Source organism: Penaeus vannamei, chromosome 37 (assembly GCF_042767895.1).
Source record: "Penaeus vannamei isolate JL-2024 chromosome 37, ASM4276789v1, whole genome shotgun sequence".
Lineage (NCBI taxonomy): Eukaryota > Metazoa > Arthropoda > Malacostraca > Decapoda > Penaeidae > Penaeus > Penaeus vannamei.
This window is the reverse complement of record NC_091585.1, coordinates 17958132-17973131: the sequence shown is the minus strand read 5'-3', so window position 1 is coordinate 17973131 and position 15000 is coordinate 17958132. Positions and strand designations below refer to the sequence as shown.

The following is a 15000-nucleotide window of genomic DNA, read 5'->3' as shown; positions in this document are numbered from 1 at the left end:
ATATTTGCCCGAAAAAAAAATAATGATAACACAAGTGCATCTTTTCATCTGTACATATCTTATTATATAAACTGAAATGATATTGTAAAAGTTTTCCTTCTCCATGCCAGTGCTGTTCTCGCAACGCTCCTCCTGGCAGCAGCGGTCGCTGAGGCGCAGTATGGCTACGCAAAGGTTAGCATGATTAATTGCTAACTCTCTCGGTATATATTTCATAAAAGAAAGTCCCATTTCATTTCCTTTTGCAATCTCCAGACAAAGGCCTGTCTTGACTGTGAAGTAGTTCATCGTTGGATTCATAGATGTCAGTGTCAGTTCCTTTTGAAATTTCAATGATTATTTTCCTCTTCAGCCGTGCCCTCCTGAGGTCAGGCACGTGACCAAGACGCAGTCAGTGCCCCAGTATGTGACTGTGACCCGATACCAAACCCAGACACAGTACCAAACCGCGGTAAGTACCTATCAACTATCCTGTCTAGTTTTCTCACACCTTCAGAACAGTAAAACAAACGTATTTCTTTATTTCTACATCTTTATTTCTCTTATTCTTTGACATTTTATTTAAGCCAGTTATGTAAAGAATTTTCTACCATCTCCATCCAGTACACCACCCAATACGTGACAGAGACCCAGGCCGTGCCCCACTATGTGACGCAGACGCAGGCAGTGCCCCACTACGTGACGGAGACAGTGCCACAGTACGTCACCACAACCGTCCAGCAGAAGGAGTACGTCACCGTCGACCAGTATTGCAAGCCCTCCGGCGGTAGGTTGCCCCATGCATGCTCTGTGTCTTCTTGGATTTGGCCATGATATAATGCATTTCCTGGAAAAAAGTAAGAGTTATATTTATTTTTCATTGATGCACTCCTTGGCCCCTTTTTATGAATATTTTTTTTTTCTCAGGTTATGGCTACCACGGCTGAAAAGCAGACCCACTTCCTTATCTACTACGGAGAATATTGTATAATTCTTAATAAAATTATCGATTATTATTAGTATTTTCATGAAGGCCCTTATACAACGATTTCTTTTTAGCACACATCAAGAAACTCATGCTGGGTATTGAAGGGCAGTCCGCTTGATAATCTAAAGGGTATCAGAGAGAGTGATAGTCAGTATCCCACGATTACGTGTTTAAACAGAGAGTGTCAGCTTCTCTTCCGAGATGACTTTAAATGCATGGCATACAATTGTCTCTCTGTCCTTCTAAAACTCTTGTCAGGAGTGGTATTCGAACCCACGCCCGGAAGACCGGACTGCGACCTGAACGCAGCGCCTTGGACCGCTCGGCCATCCTGACTATATATTAATGTACTATACAGTGTCTGTAAATTTTTTATTCATGTGTGAAAGGAAAATGCAATTGTTATGGTTCTGAAAACGACAATAGCGTTATTTTGATAATGATGTCAGTCACAATAATGAAAGATATGTGATTCGATACGATATTAGTAATTACAAAATTATTGATAGATATATTAGGGAAATATAAGTCAAGGATAATCAAGATTAAATGTTCAACAATAATAAAGGTGATAATAACCATCCCGTATTGACTGGAGTGATAACTTTAGTTATTGCTACCTTTATTATCATTTTCATGTTCAACATTATCACTTTCATTGCCATCATTTCCCTGAGAATGTCCAGTGTCACTGTTATTATTATTACCATTACATGTAGCTCCCTCCTCTATCAGCTCTGCTCTTTGGCAACCGTCAGAGCACCACCCACACATCCACACATAAGCCTCTTTCTTTTCTGCTTATTTCATGCATTGATAGATCGGCTTATTTTAAGACGATATTCAGGCCAAAGGCACATTATTATTTACGAACCATGTGTGTGCATACATATAAAGTATATATATCTGTCTATCTAAATCCGGTGTATATAAAAATTATTTAGACAGATGTATACAGATGTGCCTTCCTACCGCTTCCGAAATATAATTCCGTCGGGGTTTGTAGCAACGAGGGAGGGCCTGTGTACGTGTCTCTGAGGAAAAAGCTTGGAGGAGGATGTTGCACAGCAGTCACCATCTTCTGTGGTCTCCGGAGTGACATTCGTAAATGCCAAAGGAAAAAAAGAAAGGAAAAGCCCCATACGGAAGAGAGTTCAAAACTGTCTTTCAAATATGGCCTTTAATAAACGAGTAATATAGAATCAGCGATTCGACAGTGACCGAAGGAAGGGAGACCGTTTAACAAGGTGCTCTTTCCTCTTGTCAAATAACAGAGATGATGATTGTGGAGTTCAAACCATCAGCTTCTTTTATTCCTTCAAATTTGGAGCTCAATCAACCTGATTCTACTTTAATTTTGATCGTCAAGAATATTGTATACACAACAGAAGACAAGTAATACCTGATATCGAAAACATCGTTATTTCAGTTTGGTTGATCTTCATAAATAATGTCACTGGGAAATAGAGCTGAATATGCTTAATTTCCAGAAAATAATAAGGTCAGAAATTCCTTCTTCATCATTTTCAGTATCTAATTTCTAGGTGTTGAGTATGATGCATATGCCTTGCTTATCCTCAGGACTCCGTTTGCTATCTTTGTGTTTGAAGTAAGTTTTAATATACATATAGACAAATATATTTATATGAATATGTATATATATGTATATATTTATACACATACAATCACATACATGTACACATACATAGGTCATGCATACATACATATATATGCACACACATATCTATCCAACTACATATACAATATATGTGTATTTAGATTTCAAGTGTGCATATGTATATATGGACATGTATACTTTTCCACTGCATTACACTGTATATCTATTTGGAAAAATCCTTTGACTAATGTACTTTTGAACTGAAATTTCAGTACAGCATTCTATGCTATCAAGGAATGGGAAACAAAGTGTTTAAAGAGTGTTTATTAAATTATAAAACCTGATTCTGAGACTCAAATACCACGGAGATTCCTCGGAGTCCTTAACCGTGGTATCCACCGTAGCCTGTGGAAGTCGAAAAAATCATTGGATATCCTATAAAGAATCATGACCAAAGCAAAAGGATTCTTTGGCAATGCTCTAAGCTGGAAATATCACTGGTTAAGGATCACTTGCCTCCTGAGCTCGGGCATGGCTTGGTGACGGTGACGTGCTGCGTCTGGTACTGCGTCCTGGTGACGTACTGAAGCACCTTCTAGGTGATGTGCTCGGGCACCGTTTGCGTTCGGGTGACGTAGCGTGGCACCTGCTGCGTTTGGGAGACGTAGCAATGCAATTGAAATGTCTGATATATGATATATATATATGTGTGTGTGTGCCAGTGCCTGCTGCGTTTGGGTGACGTAGCTTGGCTGGTACTGCAATGGGAATGCCTTATGATATATTGCAATAGATAAAACTTAAATACGATATTTTAAACGCCGGCCGAAGGCATTGGAATAGAGCATTTGAAAGAACATGGAACAGAGTGAGAGCTTACCTGCGTCTGGTACTGCGTGTGCGTCTGGTACTGGGTTGTGGTTACGTACTCGGGCACGGTCTCTGTCCGGGTCACGTACTGGATCTCAGGCTGGTAATCCTGGGAGCGAGAATACAGGGGATTTAACTCGTATTCTGCGTCAGAAAGTATGTTGGGCAAGATTTCCATTCCCGATATTCAGACATTTACAGAGGCGTGACTCACAGGGGCCTGATAACCGTACTGGGCATCAGGAGCTGGGGTAAGTACCTGTCAACTATATATTCTGTCTAGTTTTGCTCACACCTTCAGGTATGTTCAGTAGAACAAAGGTATTTACTCATTTATACATCTTCATTTCTCCCATTATACGTTTTGTCTAAGCTAGTCTTTTAAATAATTTTCTGCCATCTCTCCATCCAGTACACCACCCAATACGTGACAGAGACCCAGGCCGTGCCCCACTATGTGACGCAGACGCAGGCAGAGCCCCACTACGTGACGGAGACAGTGCCACAGTACGTCACCACAACCGTCCAGCAGGAGTACGTCACGGTCGACCAGTACTGCAAGTCATGTTATGGAAAGACGGTTTTCTACATTTCTTCCCGCTTGTGAAACTCATTAATGCACTCCTTGGCCCCTTTTAATGAATATTTTTTTCTCAGGTTATGGCTACCACGGCTGAAGAGCAGACCAACTTCCTTATCTACTATGGAGAAAAGCAGACCAATTTCCTTATCTACTATGGAGAATATTGTATAATTCTTGATAAAATTATTTATTATTATTGGTATTTTCATGAAGGCCCTTTATACAAAGATTTCTTTTTAGCACACATCAAGGGTAATCCGCTTGATAATTTAAAGGGTATAACACAGGGCGGTAGTCAGTCGCCCACGATCACGTGTTTGAACAGAAACAAGATCAGTTTCTCTTACGAGATGACTTTAAGTGTATGGCATACAATCGTCTCTCTGTCCTTCTAAAATCCTTGTCAGGAGTGGGATTCGAACCCACGCCCGGAAGACCGGACTGCGACCTGAACGCAGCGCCTTGGACCGCTCGGCCATCCTGACTATATATTAGTATACTGTGCAGTGTCTGTAAATTATTTATTCACATGCATATGTGTGGAAGGAAAACGCAATTGTTTGCTCTGTAGCAACGAGGGAGGGCCTGTGTACGTGTCTCTGAGGAAAAAGCTTGGAGGAGGATGTTGCACAGCAGTCATCTTCTGTGGTCTCCGGGAAAAGGGGGGGGAAAAAAGGAAAAGCCCCATACGGAAGAAAGTTCAAAATTGTCTTTCAAATGTGGCCTATAATTAAAGAGTAATAAAGAATTACAGTGATTCGACAGCGACCGAAGGTAGGAGAGCATGTCTAACAAGGGTGGTCTTTCCTCTTGTCAAATAACAGAGATTATGTTTGTGGACCTCAAACAATCAGCTTCTTTTATTCCTTCAAGTTTGGAGCTCAATCAACTTCTGTTACTGCTTTAATTTTGATCGTCAGAAATATTGTACATATAACAGGATACAAGTAGTACCTGATATCGAAACATCGTCATTTCAGTTTGGTTGATCTTCATAAATTATGTCACTAGGAAATGTCGCTGAATGCTTAATTACCAGAAAATAATAAGGTCAAAAATTCCTTCTTCAGCATTTTCAGTATCTAATTTCTATGTGTATTAAATATGATGCACATACCTTTCTTACCCTCAAGACTCCGTTTGCTATGTGTTTGAAGTAAGTTTCAATATATATATATATATATATATATATATATATATATATATATATATATATATATACGTATATTTATGTATTTATACACATACAATCACATACATTTACACATACACAGATCATGCATACATACATATATGTGCCTACACATATCTATCCATCTACATATACAGTATGTGTGTATTTAGATGGCATGCGTGCATATGTATATATAGACGTATACTTTTCCACTGCATTACATTGTATATCTTTGGAAAAATAATTTAACGAATGTACTTTTGAAATAAAATTTCAGTACAGCATTCTATGCTATCAAGGAATGTAAAACATAGTTTAAAGTGTTTATTATATTATAAAAGCCGATTTTGAGACTCAAATACCACGAAGATTCCTCGGAGTCCTTAACCGTGGTATCCACCGTAGCCTGTGGAAGTCGAAAAAATCATTGGATATCCTATAAAGAATCATGATCAAAGCAAAAGGGTTCTTTGGCAATGCTCTAAGCTGAAAATGTATCACTGGTTAAGGATCACTTGCCTCCTGAGCTCGGGCATGGCTTGGTGACGGTGACGTGCTGCGTCTGGTACTGCGTCCTGGTGACGTACTGAGGCACCGTCTGGGTGATGTACTCGGGCACCGTCTGCGTTCGGGTGACGTAGCGTGGCACATGCTGCGTTTGGGTGACGTAGCGTGGCTGGTACTGCAAAGGGAATGCCTGATGTTATATTGCAATAGATAAAACTTAAATACGATATTTTAAACGCCGGTCGAAAGCATTGGAATAGAGCATTTGAAAGAACATGGAACAGAGTGAGAGCTTACCTGCGTCTGGTACTGCGTGTGCGTCTGGTAGTGGGTTGTGGTTACGTACTCGGGCACGGTCTCTGTCCGGGTCACGTACTGGATCTCAGGCTGGCACTTCTGTGGGCGAGAACACAGGGGATTTAACTCGTATTCTGCGTCAGAAAGTATATTGGGCAAGATTTCCATTCTCGATATTCAGACATTTCTAGGGGCGTGACTCACAGGGGCCTGATAACTGGGCCTCAGGAGCCGCCGCCACCACTGCCGCCATCAGGGCCGCCGTCAGGAGAGAGCTGGGGAGAAAAAGACACAGTACCAAACAGCGGTAATTACCTGTCAACTATTTATCCTGTCTAGTTTTGCTCGCACCTTCAGATAGTTCAATAGAACAAAGGTATTTGCTCATTTATACTACATTATACGTTTTATCTAAGCTAGTTGTTTAAAGAATTTTCTGCCATCTCTCCATCCAGTACACCACCCAGTACGTGACAGAGACCCAGGCCGTGCCCCACTATGTGACGCAGACGCAGGTAGTGCCCCAGTACGTGACGGAGACAGTGCCACAGTACGTCACCACAACCGTCCAGCAGGAGTACGTCAACGTCAATCAGTACTGCAAGCCCTCCGGAGGTAGGTCGCTCTGAGGGTGCTCTGTCTTCTTGGACCTGATATATGTTATAGAAAGACGGTTGTGTGCATTTCCCGCTTGTGAAACTCATTAAAGCACTCCTTGACCCCTTTCAATGAATCTTTTTTTTCTCAGGTTATGGCTACGACGGCTGAAAAGCAGACCAACTTCCTTATCTACTATGGAGAATATTGTATAATTCTTAATAAAATTGTTGATTATTATTGGTATTATCATGAAGGCCCTTTATACAACAATTTCTTTTTAGCACACATCAAGAAACTCATGCTGGGTATTGAAGGGCAGTCCGCTTGATAAGCTACAGGGTATAACACAGGGCGGTAGTCAGTCGCCAACGATCATGTGCTTGAGCAGAAACAAGATCAGTTTCTCTTCCGAGATCACTTTAAGTGTATGGCATACAATCGTCTCTCTGTCCTTCTAAAATCCTTGTCAGGAGTGGGATTCGAACCCACGCCCGGAAGACCGGACTGCGACCTGAACGCAGCGCCTTGGACCGCTCGGCCATCCTGACTATATATTAGTATACTGTGCAGTGTCTGTAAATTATTTATTCACATACATGTGTGGAAGGAAAACGCAATTGTTATGGTACTGACAACGACAATATCTTTATTTCGATAATTAACAAAATGTCAGTCACAATAATGAAAGATGTGTGATACGATACGATATTAGTAATGACTACAAAATTATTGATGGATATACTAGGGAAATATAAGTCAAGGATAATCAAGATTAAATGTTCAACAATAATAAAGGTGGTGATGATACCCATCCCGATGTTGACTGAAGTGATAACTTTTGTTATTGCTACCTTTATTATCATTTTCATGTTCAACATTATCACTTTCATTGCCATCATTTCCCAGAGAATGTCCAGTGTCACTCCTATTATCATTACCATTACATGTAGTATCCTCCTCTATCAGCTCTTCTCTTTGGCAACAGACAGAGCATCACCCACATATCCACACATAAGCCTCTTTCTTTTCTGCTTATTTCATCCATTGATAGATCGGCTTATTTCAAGACGATATTCAGGCAAAAGGCACATTATTTACGACCCCTGTGTGTGCATACATATAAAGTATATATATCTGTCCATTTGTCTATCTAAATACGGTGTATATAAAAATGATTTAGACAGATGTATACAGATGTGCCTTCCTACCGCTAAGGAAATATAATTTCGTCAGGTTTTGTAGCAACGAGGGAGGGCCTGTGTACGTGTCTCTGAGGTAAAAGCTTGGAGGAGGATGTTGCACAGCAGTCACCATCTTCTGTGGTCTCCGGAGTGACATTCGTAAATGCCAAAGGAAAAAAAGAAAGGAAAAGCCACATGCGGAAGAAAGTTCAAAATTGTCTTTCAAATATGGCCTATAATAAATGAGTAATAAAGAAGTACAGTGATTCGACAGCGACCGAAGGAAGGAGAGCATGTCTAACAAGAGTGCTCTTTCCTCTTGTCAAATAACAGATGATGATTGTGGAGTACAAACCATCAGCTTCTTTTATTCCTTCAAATTTGGAGCTCAATCAACTTCTGTTACTGCTTTAATTTTGATCGTCAGAAATATTGTACATATAACAGGATACAAGTAGTACCTGATATCGAAACATCGTCATTTCAGTTTGGTTGATCTTCATAAATTATGTCACTAGGAAATGTCGCTGAATGCTTAATTACCAGAAAATAATAAGGTCAAAAATTCCTTCTTCAGCATTTTCAGTATCTAATTTCTATGTGTATTAAATATGATGCACATACCTTTCTTACCCTCAAGACTCCGTTTGCTATGTGTTTGAAGTAAGTTTCAATATATATATATATATATATATATATATATATATATATATATATATATACGTATATTTATGTATTTATACACATACAATCACATACATTTACACATACACAGATCATGCATACATACATATATGTGCCTACACATATCTATCCATCTACATATACAGTATGTGTGTATTTAGATTGTTTGCGTGCATATGTATATATAGACATGTATACTTTTCCACTGCATTACATTGTATATCTTTGGAAAAATAATTTAACGAATGTACTTTTGAAATAAAATTTCAGTACAGCATTCTATGCTATCAAGGAATGTAAAACATAGTTTAAAGTGTTTATTATATTATAAAAGCCGATTTTGAGACTCAAATACCACGGAGATTCCTCGGAGTCCTTAACCGTGGTATCCACCGTAGCCTGTGGAAGTCGAAAAAAACATTGTATATCCTATAAAGAATCACGATCAAAGCAAAAGGATTCTTTGGCAATGCTCTAAGCTGGAATTATATCACTGGTTAAGGATCACTTGCCTCCTGAGCTCGGGCATGGCTTGGTGACGGTGACGTGCTGCGTCTGGTACTGCGTCCTGGTGACGTACTGAGGCACCGTCTGGGTGATGTACTCGGGCACCGTCTGCGTTCGGGTGACGTAGCGTGGCACATGCTGCGTTTGGGTGACGTAGCGTGGCTGGTACTGCAAAGGGAATGCCTGATGTTATATTGCAATAGATAAAACTTAAATACGATATTTTAAACGCCGGCCGAAAGCATTGGAATAGAGCATTTGAAAGAACATGGAACAGAGTGAGAGCTTACCTGCGTCTGGTACTGCGTGTGCGTCTGGTAGTGGGTTGTGGTTACGTACTCGGGCACGGTCTCTGTCCGGGTCACGTACTGGATCTCAGGCTGGCACTTCTGTGGGCGAGAACACAGGGGATTTAACTCGTATTCTGCGTCAGAAAGTATATTGGGCAAGATTTCCATTCTCGATATTCAGACATTTCTAGGGGCGTGACTCACAGGGGCCTGATAACCGTACTGGGCCTCAGGAGCCGCCGCCACCACTACCGCCATCAGGGCCGCCGTCAAGAGAGAGCTGGGGAGAAAAAGACACAGTACCAAACAGCGGTAAGTACCTGTCAACTATATATTCTGTCTAGTTTTGCTCACATCTTCAGGTAGTTCAGTAGAACAAAGGTATTTACTCATTTATACTACATTATACGTTTTATCTAAGCTAGTGGTTTAAAGAATTTTCTGCCATCTCTCCATCCAGTACACCACCCAGTACGTGACAGAGACCCAGGCCGTGCCCCACTATGTAACGCAGACGCAGGTAGTGCCCCAGTACGTGACGGAGACAGTGCCACAGTACGTCACCACAACCGTCCAGCAGGAGTACGTCAACGTCAATCAGTACTGCAAGCCCTCCGGAGGTAGGTCGCTCTGAGGGTGCTCTGTCTTCTTGGACCTGATATATGTTATAGAAAGACGGTTCTGTGCATTTCCCGCTTGTGAAACTCATTAATGCACTCCTTGGCCCCTTTTAATGAATCTTTTTTTTTTTTTTCTCAGGTTATGGCTACGACGGCTGAAAAGCAGACCAACTTCCTTATCTACTATGGAGAATATTGTATAATTCTTAATAAAATTGTTGATTATTATTGGTATTATCATGAAGGCCGTTTATACAAGGATTTCTTTTTAGCACACATCAAGAAACTCATGCTGGGTATTGAAGGGCAATCCACTTGAAAAGCTAAAGGGTATAACACAGAACGGTAGTCAGTCGCCCACGATCAAGATCAGCTTCTCTTCCGAGATGACTTTCAATGTCTGGCATACAGTCATCTCTCTCTTTCTAAAACTCTTGTCAGGAGTGGGATTCGAACCCACGCCCGGAAGACCGGACTGCGACCTGAACGCAGCGCCTTGGACCGCTCGGCCATCCTGACTACATAGTAGAAGACTGTGCAATGTAAATAATTTGTTCACATACATGTGTGAAAGGAAAACGTAATTGTTATGGTACTGACAACGCCAATAGCTTTATTTCAAAATATCAGTCACAATAATGAGATGTGATACGATACGATATTAATAATGATTACAAAATTGTTGACGGATATACTTCGAAAATAAAGTCAAGGATAATCAAGATTAAAAGTCCAACAATAATAACGGTGGTGATAATAACCATCCCGATGTTGACTGAAGTGATAACCTTTGTTATTGGTACCTTTACTATCATTTTCATGTTCAACATTATCCCTTTCATTGTCATCATTTCCCCGAGAATGTCCAGTGTCACTGTTATCATTACCATTACATGTAGCTCCCTCCTATATGAACTCTGCTCTTTGGCAACCGACAGAGCATCACCCACATATCCACACATAAGCCTCTTTCTTTTCTTTTTATTTTATGCATTGATAGATGGTCATATTTTAAGACGATATTCAGGCTAAAGGCACATCATTATTTACGAATCCTGTGTGTGCATACATATAAAGTATATATATATATATATATATATATATATATATATATATATATATATATATATATATATATATATATATATATATATCTGTCTATTTGTCTATCTAAATACGGTGTATATAAAAATGATTTAGACAGATGTATACAGATGTGCCTTCCTACCGCTAACAAAATATAATTTCGTCAGGTTTTGTAGCAACGAGGGATGGCCTGTGTACGTGTCTCTGAGGAAAAAGCTTGGAGGAGGATGTTGCACAGTAGCCACCATCTTCTGTGGTCTCCGGAGTGACATTCGTAAATGCTAAAGGAAAAAAAGAAAGGAAAAGCCCCATGCGGAAGAAAGTTCAAAATTGTCTTCCAAATATGGCCTATAACAAATGAGTAATAAAGAAGTACAGTGATTCGACAGCGACCGAAGGAAGGGAGAGCATATCTAACAAGGGTGGTCTTTCCTCTTGTCAAATAACAGAGATGATGATTGTGGAGGGCAAACAATCAGCTACTTTTATTCCTTCAAATTTGGAGCTCAATCAACTTCTGTTACTGCTTTAATTTTGATCGTCAGAAATATTGTACATATAACAGGATACAAGTAGTACCTGATATCGAAACATCATTTCAGTTTGGTTGATCTTCATGAATTATGTCACTAAGAAATGTCGCTGAATGCTTAATTACCAGAAAATAATAAGGTCAAAAATTCCTTCTTCAGCATTTTCAGTATCTAATTTCTATGTGTATTAAATATGATGCACATACCTTTCTTACCCTCAAGACTCCGTTTGCTATGTGTTTGAAGTAAGTTTCAATATATATATACGTATATTTATGTATTTATACACATACAATCACATACATTTACACATACACACATATCTATCCATCTACATATACAGTATGTGTGTATTTAGATTGCATGCGTACATTTGTATATATGGACATGTATACTTTTCCTCTGCATTACATTGTATATCTCTTTGAAAAAATCATTTAACGAATGTACTTTTGAAATAAAATTTCATTACAGCATTCTATGCTATCAAGGAATGTAAAACATAAAGTGTTTAAAGTGTTTATTAAATTATAAAAGCCGATTTTGAGACTCAAATACCACGGAGATTCTTCGGAGTCCTTAACCGTGGTATCCACCGTAGCCTGTGGAAGTCGAAAAAATCATTGGATATCCTATAAAGAATCATGACCAAAGCAAAAGGGTTCTTTGGCAATGCTCTAAGCTGAAAATATATCACTGGTTAAGGATCACTTGCCTCCTGAGCTCGGGCATGGCTTGGTGACGGTGACGTGCTGCGTCTGGTACTGCGTCCTGGTGACGTACTGAGGCACTGTCTGGGTGATGTATTCGGGCACCGTCTGCGTTTGGGTGACGTAGCGTGGCTGGTACTGCAATGGGAATGCCTGATGTTATATTGCAATAGATAAAACTTAAATACGATATTTTAAATGCCGGCCGAAGGCATTGGAATGGAGCATTTGAAAGAGCATGAAACAGAGTGAGAGCTTACCTACGTCTGGTACTGCGTGTGCGTCTGGTAGTGGGTTGTGGTTACGTACTCTGTGCGGGTCACGTACTGGATCTCAGGCTGGCACTTCTGTGGGCGAGAACACAGGGGATTTAACTCGTATTCTGCGTCAGAAAGTATATTGGGCAAGATTTCCATTCTCGATATTCAGACATTTCTAGGGGCGTGACTCACAGGGGCCTGATAACTAGGCCTCAGGAGCCGCCGCCACCACTGCCGCCATCAGGGCCGCCGTCAGGAGAGAGCTGGGGAGAAAAAGACACAGTACCAAACAGCGGTAATTACCTGTCAACTATTTATCCTGTCTAGTTTTGCTCGCACCTTCAGATAGTTCAATAGAACAAAGGTATTTGCTCATTTATACTACATTATACGTTTTATCTAAGCTAGTTGTTTAAAGAATTTTCTGCCATCTCTCCATCCAGTACACCACCCAGTACGTGACTGAGACCCAGGCCGTGCCCCACTATGTGACACAGACGAAGGCAGTGCCCCAGTACGTGACGGAGACAATGCCACAGTACGTCACCACAACCGTCCAGCAGAAGGAGTACGTCACCGTCGATCATTACTGCAAGCCCTCCAGAGGTAGGTCGCTCTGTCTTCTTGGACCTGATATATGTTATAGAAAGACGGTTCTGTTCATTTCCCGCTTGTGAAACTCATTAATGCACTCCTTGGCCCCTTTTAATGAGTTTTTTTTTTCTCAGGTTATGGCTACCACGGCTGAAGAGCAGACCAACTTCCTTATCTACTATGGAGAATATTGTATAATTCTTAATAAAATTATTGATTATTATTAGTATTTTCATGAAGGCCCTTTATGCAAGGATTTCTTTTTAGAACACATCAAGAAACTCATGCTGGGTATTGAAGGGTAATCCGCTTGATAATTTAAATGGTATAACACAGTACAGTATTCAGTCACCCACGATCATGTGTTCGAACAGAAACAAGATCAGTTTCTCTTCCGAGATGACTGTAAGTGTATGGCATACAATCGTCTCTCTGTCCTTCTAAAATCCTTGTCAGAAGTGGGATTCGAACCCACGCCCGGAAGACCGGACTGCGACCTGAACGCAGCGCCTTGGACCGCTCGGCCATCCTGACTATATATTAATATACCGTGCAGTGTCTCTAAATCATTTATTCACATACATGTGTGGAAGGAAAACGCAATTGTTATGGTACTGATAACGACAATAGCGTTATTTCGATAATGATCAAAATATCAGTCACAATAATGAAAGATATGTGATACGATACGATATTAGTAATGACTACACAATTATTGATGGATATACTAGGGAAATATAAGTCAAGGATAATCAAGATTAAATGTTCAATAATAATAACGGTGGTGATAATAACCATCCCGGTGTTGACTGAAGTGATAATTTTTGTTATTGCTACCTTTATTATCATTTTCATATTCAACATTGTCCCTTTCATTGCCATCATTTCCCAGAGAATGTCCAGTGTCACTCTTATTATCATTACCATTACATGTGGCACCCTCCTCTATCAGCTCTGCTCTTTGGCAACCGACAGAGCATCACCCACATATCCACACATAAGCCTCTTTCTTTTCTGCTTATTTCATTCATTGATAGATCGTCATATTTTAAGACGATATTCAGGTCAAAGGCAATTTATTGTTTACGAATCCTGTGTGTGCATACATATAGTATATATATATATATCTGCCTATTTGTCTATCTAAATACGGTGTATATAAAAATGATTTAGACAGATGTATACAGATGTGCCTTCCTACCGCTAAGGGAATATAATTCCGTCGGGCTTTGTAGCAACGAGGGATGGCCTGTGTACGTGTCTCCGAGGAAAAAGCTTGGAGGAGGATGTTGCACAGCAATCATCTTCTGTGGTCTCCGGGAAAAGGGGGGAAAAAAAGGAAAAGCCCCATACGGAAGAAAGTTCAAAACTGTCTTTCAAATATGGCCTATAATTAAAGAGTAATAAAGAAGTACAGTGATTCGACAGCGACCGAAGGAAGGAGAGCATGTCTAACAAGGGTGGTCTTTCCTCTTGTCAAATACCAGAGATGATGATTGTGGAGTTCAAACCATCAGCTTCTTTTATTCCTTCAAATTTGGAGCTCAATCAACCTGTTTCTACTTTAATTTTGATCGTCAAGAATATTGTATACACAAAGGAAGACAAGTAATACCTGATATCGAAAACATCGTTATTTCAGTTTGGTTGATCTTCATAATTTCACTGGGAAATAGAGCTGAATATGTTTAATTTCCAGAAAATAATAAGTTCAGAAATTCCTTCATCATTTTCAGTATCTAATTTCTAGGTGTTGAGTATGATGCATATGCCTTGCTTATCCTCAGGACTCCGTTTGCTATCTTTGTGTTTGAAGTAAGTTTTAATATACATATAGACAAATATATTTATATAAATGTGTATATATATGTATGTATTTATACACATACAATCACATACATGTACACATACATAGGTCA

At 39.9% G+C, this 15000-nt stretch overlaps 3 protein-coding genes and 5 non-coding genes across 8 annotated transcripts in view; 1 reads left to right on the top strand and 7 right to left on the bottom strand.

The window, feature by feature from the left end:
- Positions 1–995, top strand: part of LOC138859613 (uncharacterized) — a 1066-nt gene extending 71 nt beyond the window's left edge. Inside the window, exons 2-5 of the mRNA XM_070115400.1 lie at positions 111–174; positions 353–451; positions 604–766; positions 907–995. Coding sequence (XP_069971501.1) covers positions 111–174; positions 353–451; positions 604–766; positions 907–926 — 346 coding nt within the window. The 3' untranslated portion in view covers positions 927–995. The remainder of the gene's footprint in view (positions 1–110; positions 175–352; positions 452–603; positions 767–906) is intronic.
- Positions 996–1219: 224 nt separating this feature from the next.
- TRNAL-CAG (transfer RNA leucine (anticodon CAG)) lies at positions 1220–1303 on the bottom strand. Its single transcript has one exon. It is a non-coding gene; the product is annotated as a tRNA-Leu (tRNA).
- A 3136-nt stretch (positions 1304–4439) lies between these two features.
- TRNAL-CAG (transfer RNA leucine (anticodon CAG)) lies at positions 4440–4523 on the bottom strand. Its single transcript has one exon. It is a non-coding gene; the product is annotated as a tRNA-Leu (tRNA).
- Positions 4524–5595: 1072 nt separating this feature from the next.
- Positions 5596–6184, bottom strand: LOC113827772 (uncharacterized). The gene is made up of 3 exons (XM_070115469.1): positions 6017–6184; positions 5732–5894; positions 5596–5618 (listed from the first exon to the last, which is right to left on the bottom strand). The coding sequence occupies exons 1-3, from the start codon at positions 6182–6184 to the stop codon at positions 5596–5598; spliced, it is 354 nt and encodes a 117-aa protein (XP_069971570.1).
- Positions 6185–7080: 896 nt separating this feature from the next.
- On the bottom strand, positions 7081–7164 carry TRNAL-CAG (transfer RNA leucine (anticodon CAG)). Its single transcript has one exon. It is a non-coding gene; the product is annotated as a tRNA-Leu (tRNA).
- Positions 7165–8857: 1693 nt separating this feature from the next.
- Positions 8858–9552, bottom strand: LOC113827771 (uncharacterized). The gene is made up of 4 exons (XM_027380669.2): positions 9483–9552; positions 9279–9377; positions 8994–9156; positions 8858–8880 (listed from the first exon to the last, which is right to left on the bottom strand). Exons 1-4 carry the CDS (start codon positions 9534–9536, stop codon positions 8858–8860), a joined length of 339 nt encoding a protein of 112 aa, XP_027236470.2. The 5' UTR covers positions 9537–9552.
- A 781-nt stretch (positions 9553–10333) lies between these two features.
- Positions 10334–10417, bottom strand: TRNAL-CAG (transfer RNA leucine (anticodon CAG)). Its single transcript has one exon. It is a non-coding gene; the product is annotated as a tRNA-Leu (tRNA).
- A 3114-nt stretch (positions 10418–13531) lies between these two features.
- Positions 13532–13615, bottom strand: TRNAL-CAG (transfer RNA leucine (anticodon CAG)). Its single transcript has one exon. It is a non-coding gene; the product is annotated as a tRNA-Leu (tRNA).
- Positions 13616–15000: the final 1385 nt, after the last annotated feature.

Excerpts from the sequence above, each read along its gene's own strand:
- LOC113827772 (XM_070115469.1), bottom strand. The coding sequence starts at position 6,184 with ATGGAAATCTTGCCCAATATACTTTCTGACGCAGAATACGAGTTAAAT. Across the intron at positions 5,895-6,016 it reads ACACGCAGTACCAGACGCAG|TACCAGCCACGCTACGTCAC; the intron begins GTAAGCTCTCAC and ends TTCCCTTTGCAG. Across the intron at positions 5,619-5,731 it reads GCCATGCCCGAGCTCAGGAG|GCTACGGTGGATACCACGGT; the intron begins GCAAGTGATCCT and ends CGACTTCCACAG.
- LOC113827771 (XM_027380669.2), bottom strand. The coding sequence starts at position 9,536 with ATGGCGGTAGTGGTGGCGGCGGCTCCTGAGGCCCAGTACGGTTATCAG. Across the intron at positions 9,378-9,482 it reads AGTACGGTTATCAGGCCCCT|AAGTGCCAGCCTGAGATCCA; the intron begins GTGAGTCACGCC and ends TCTCGCCCACAG. Across the intron at positions 8,881-8,993 it reads GCCATGCCCGAGCTCAGGAG|GCTACGGTGGATACCACGGT; the intron begins GCAAGTGATCCT and ends CGACTTCCACAG.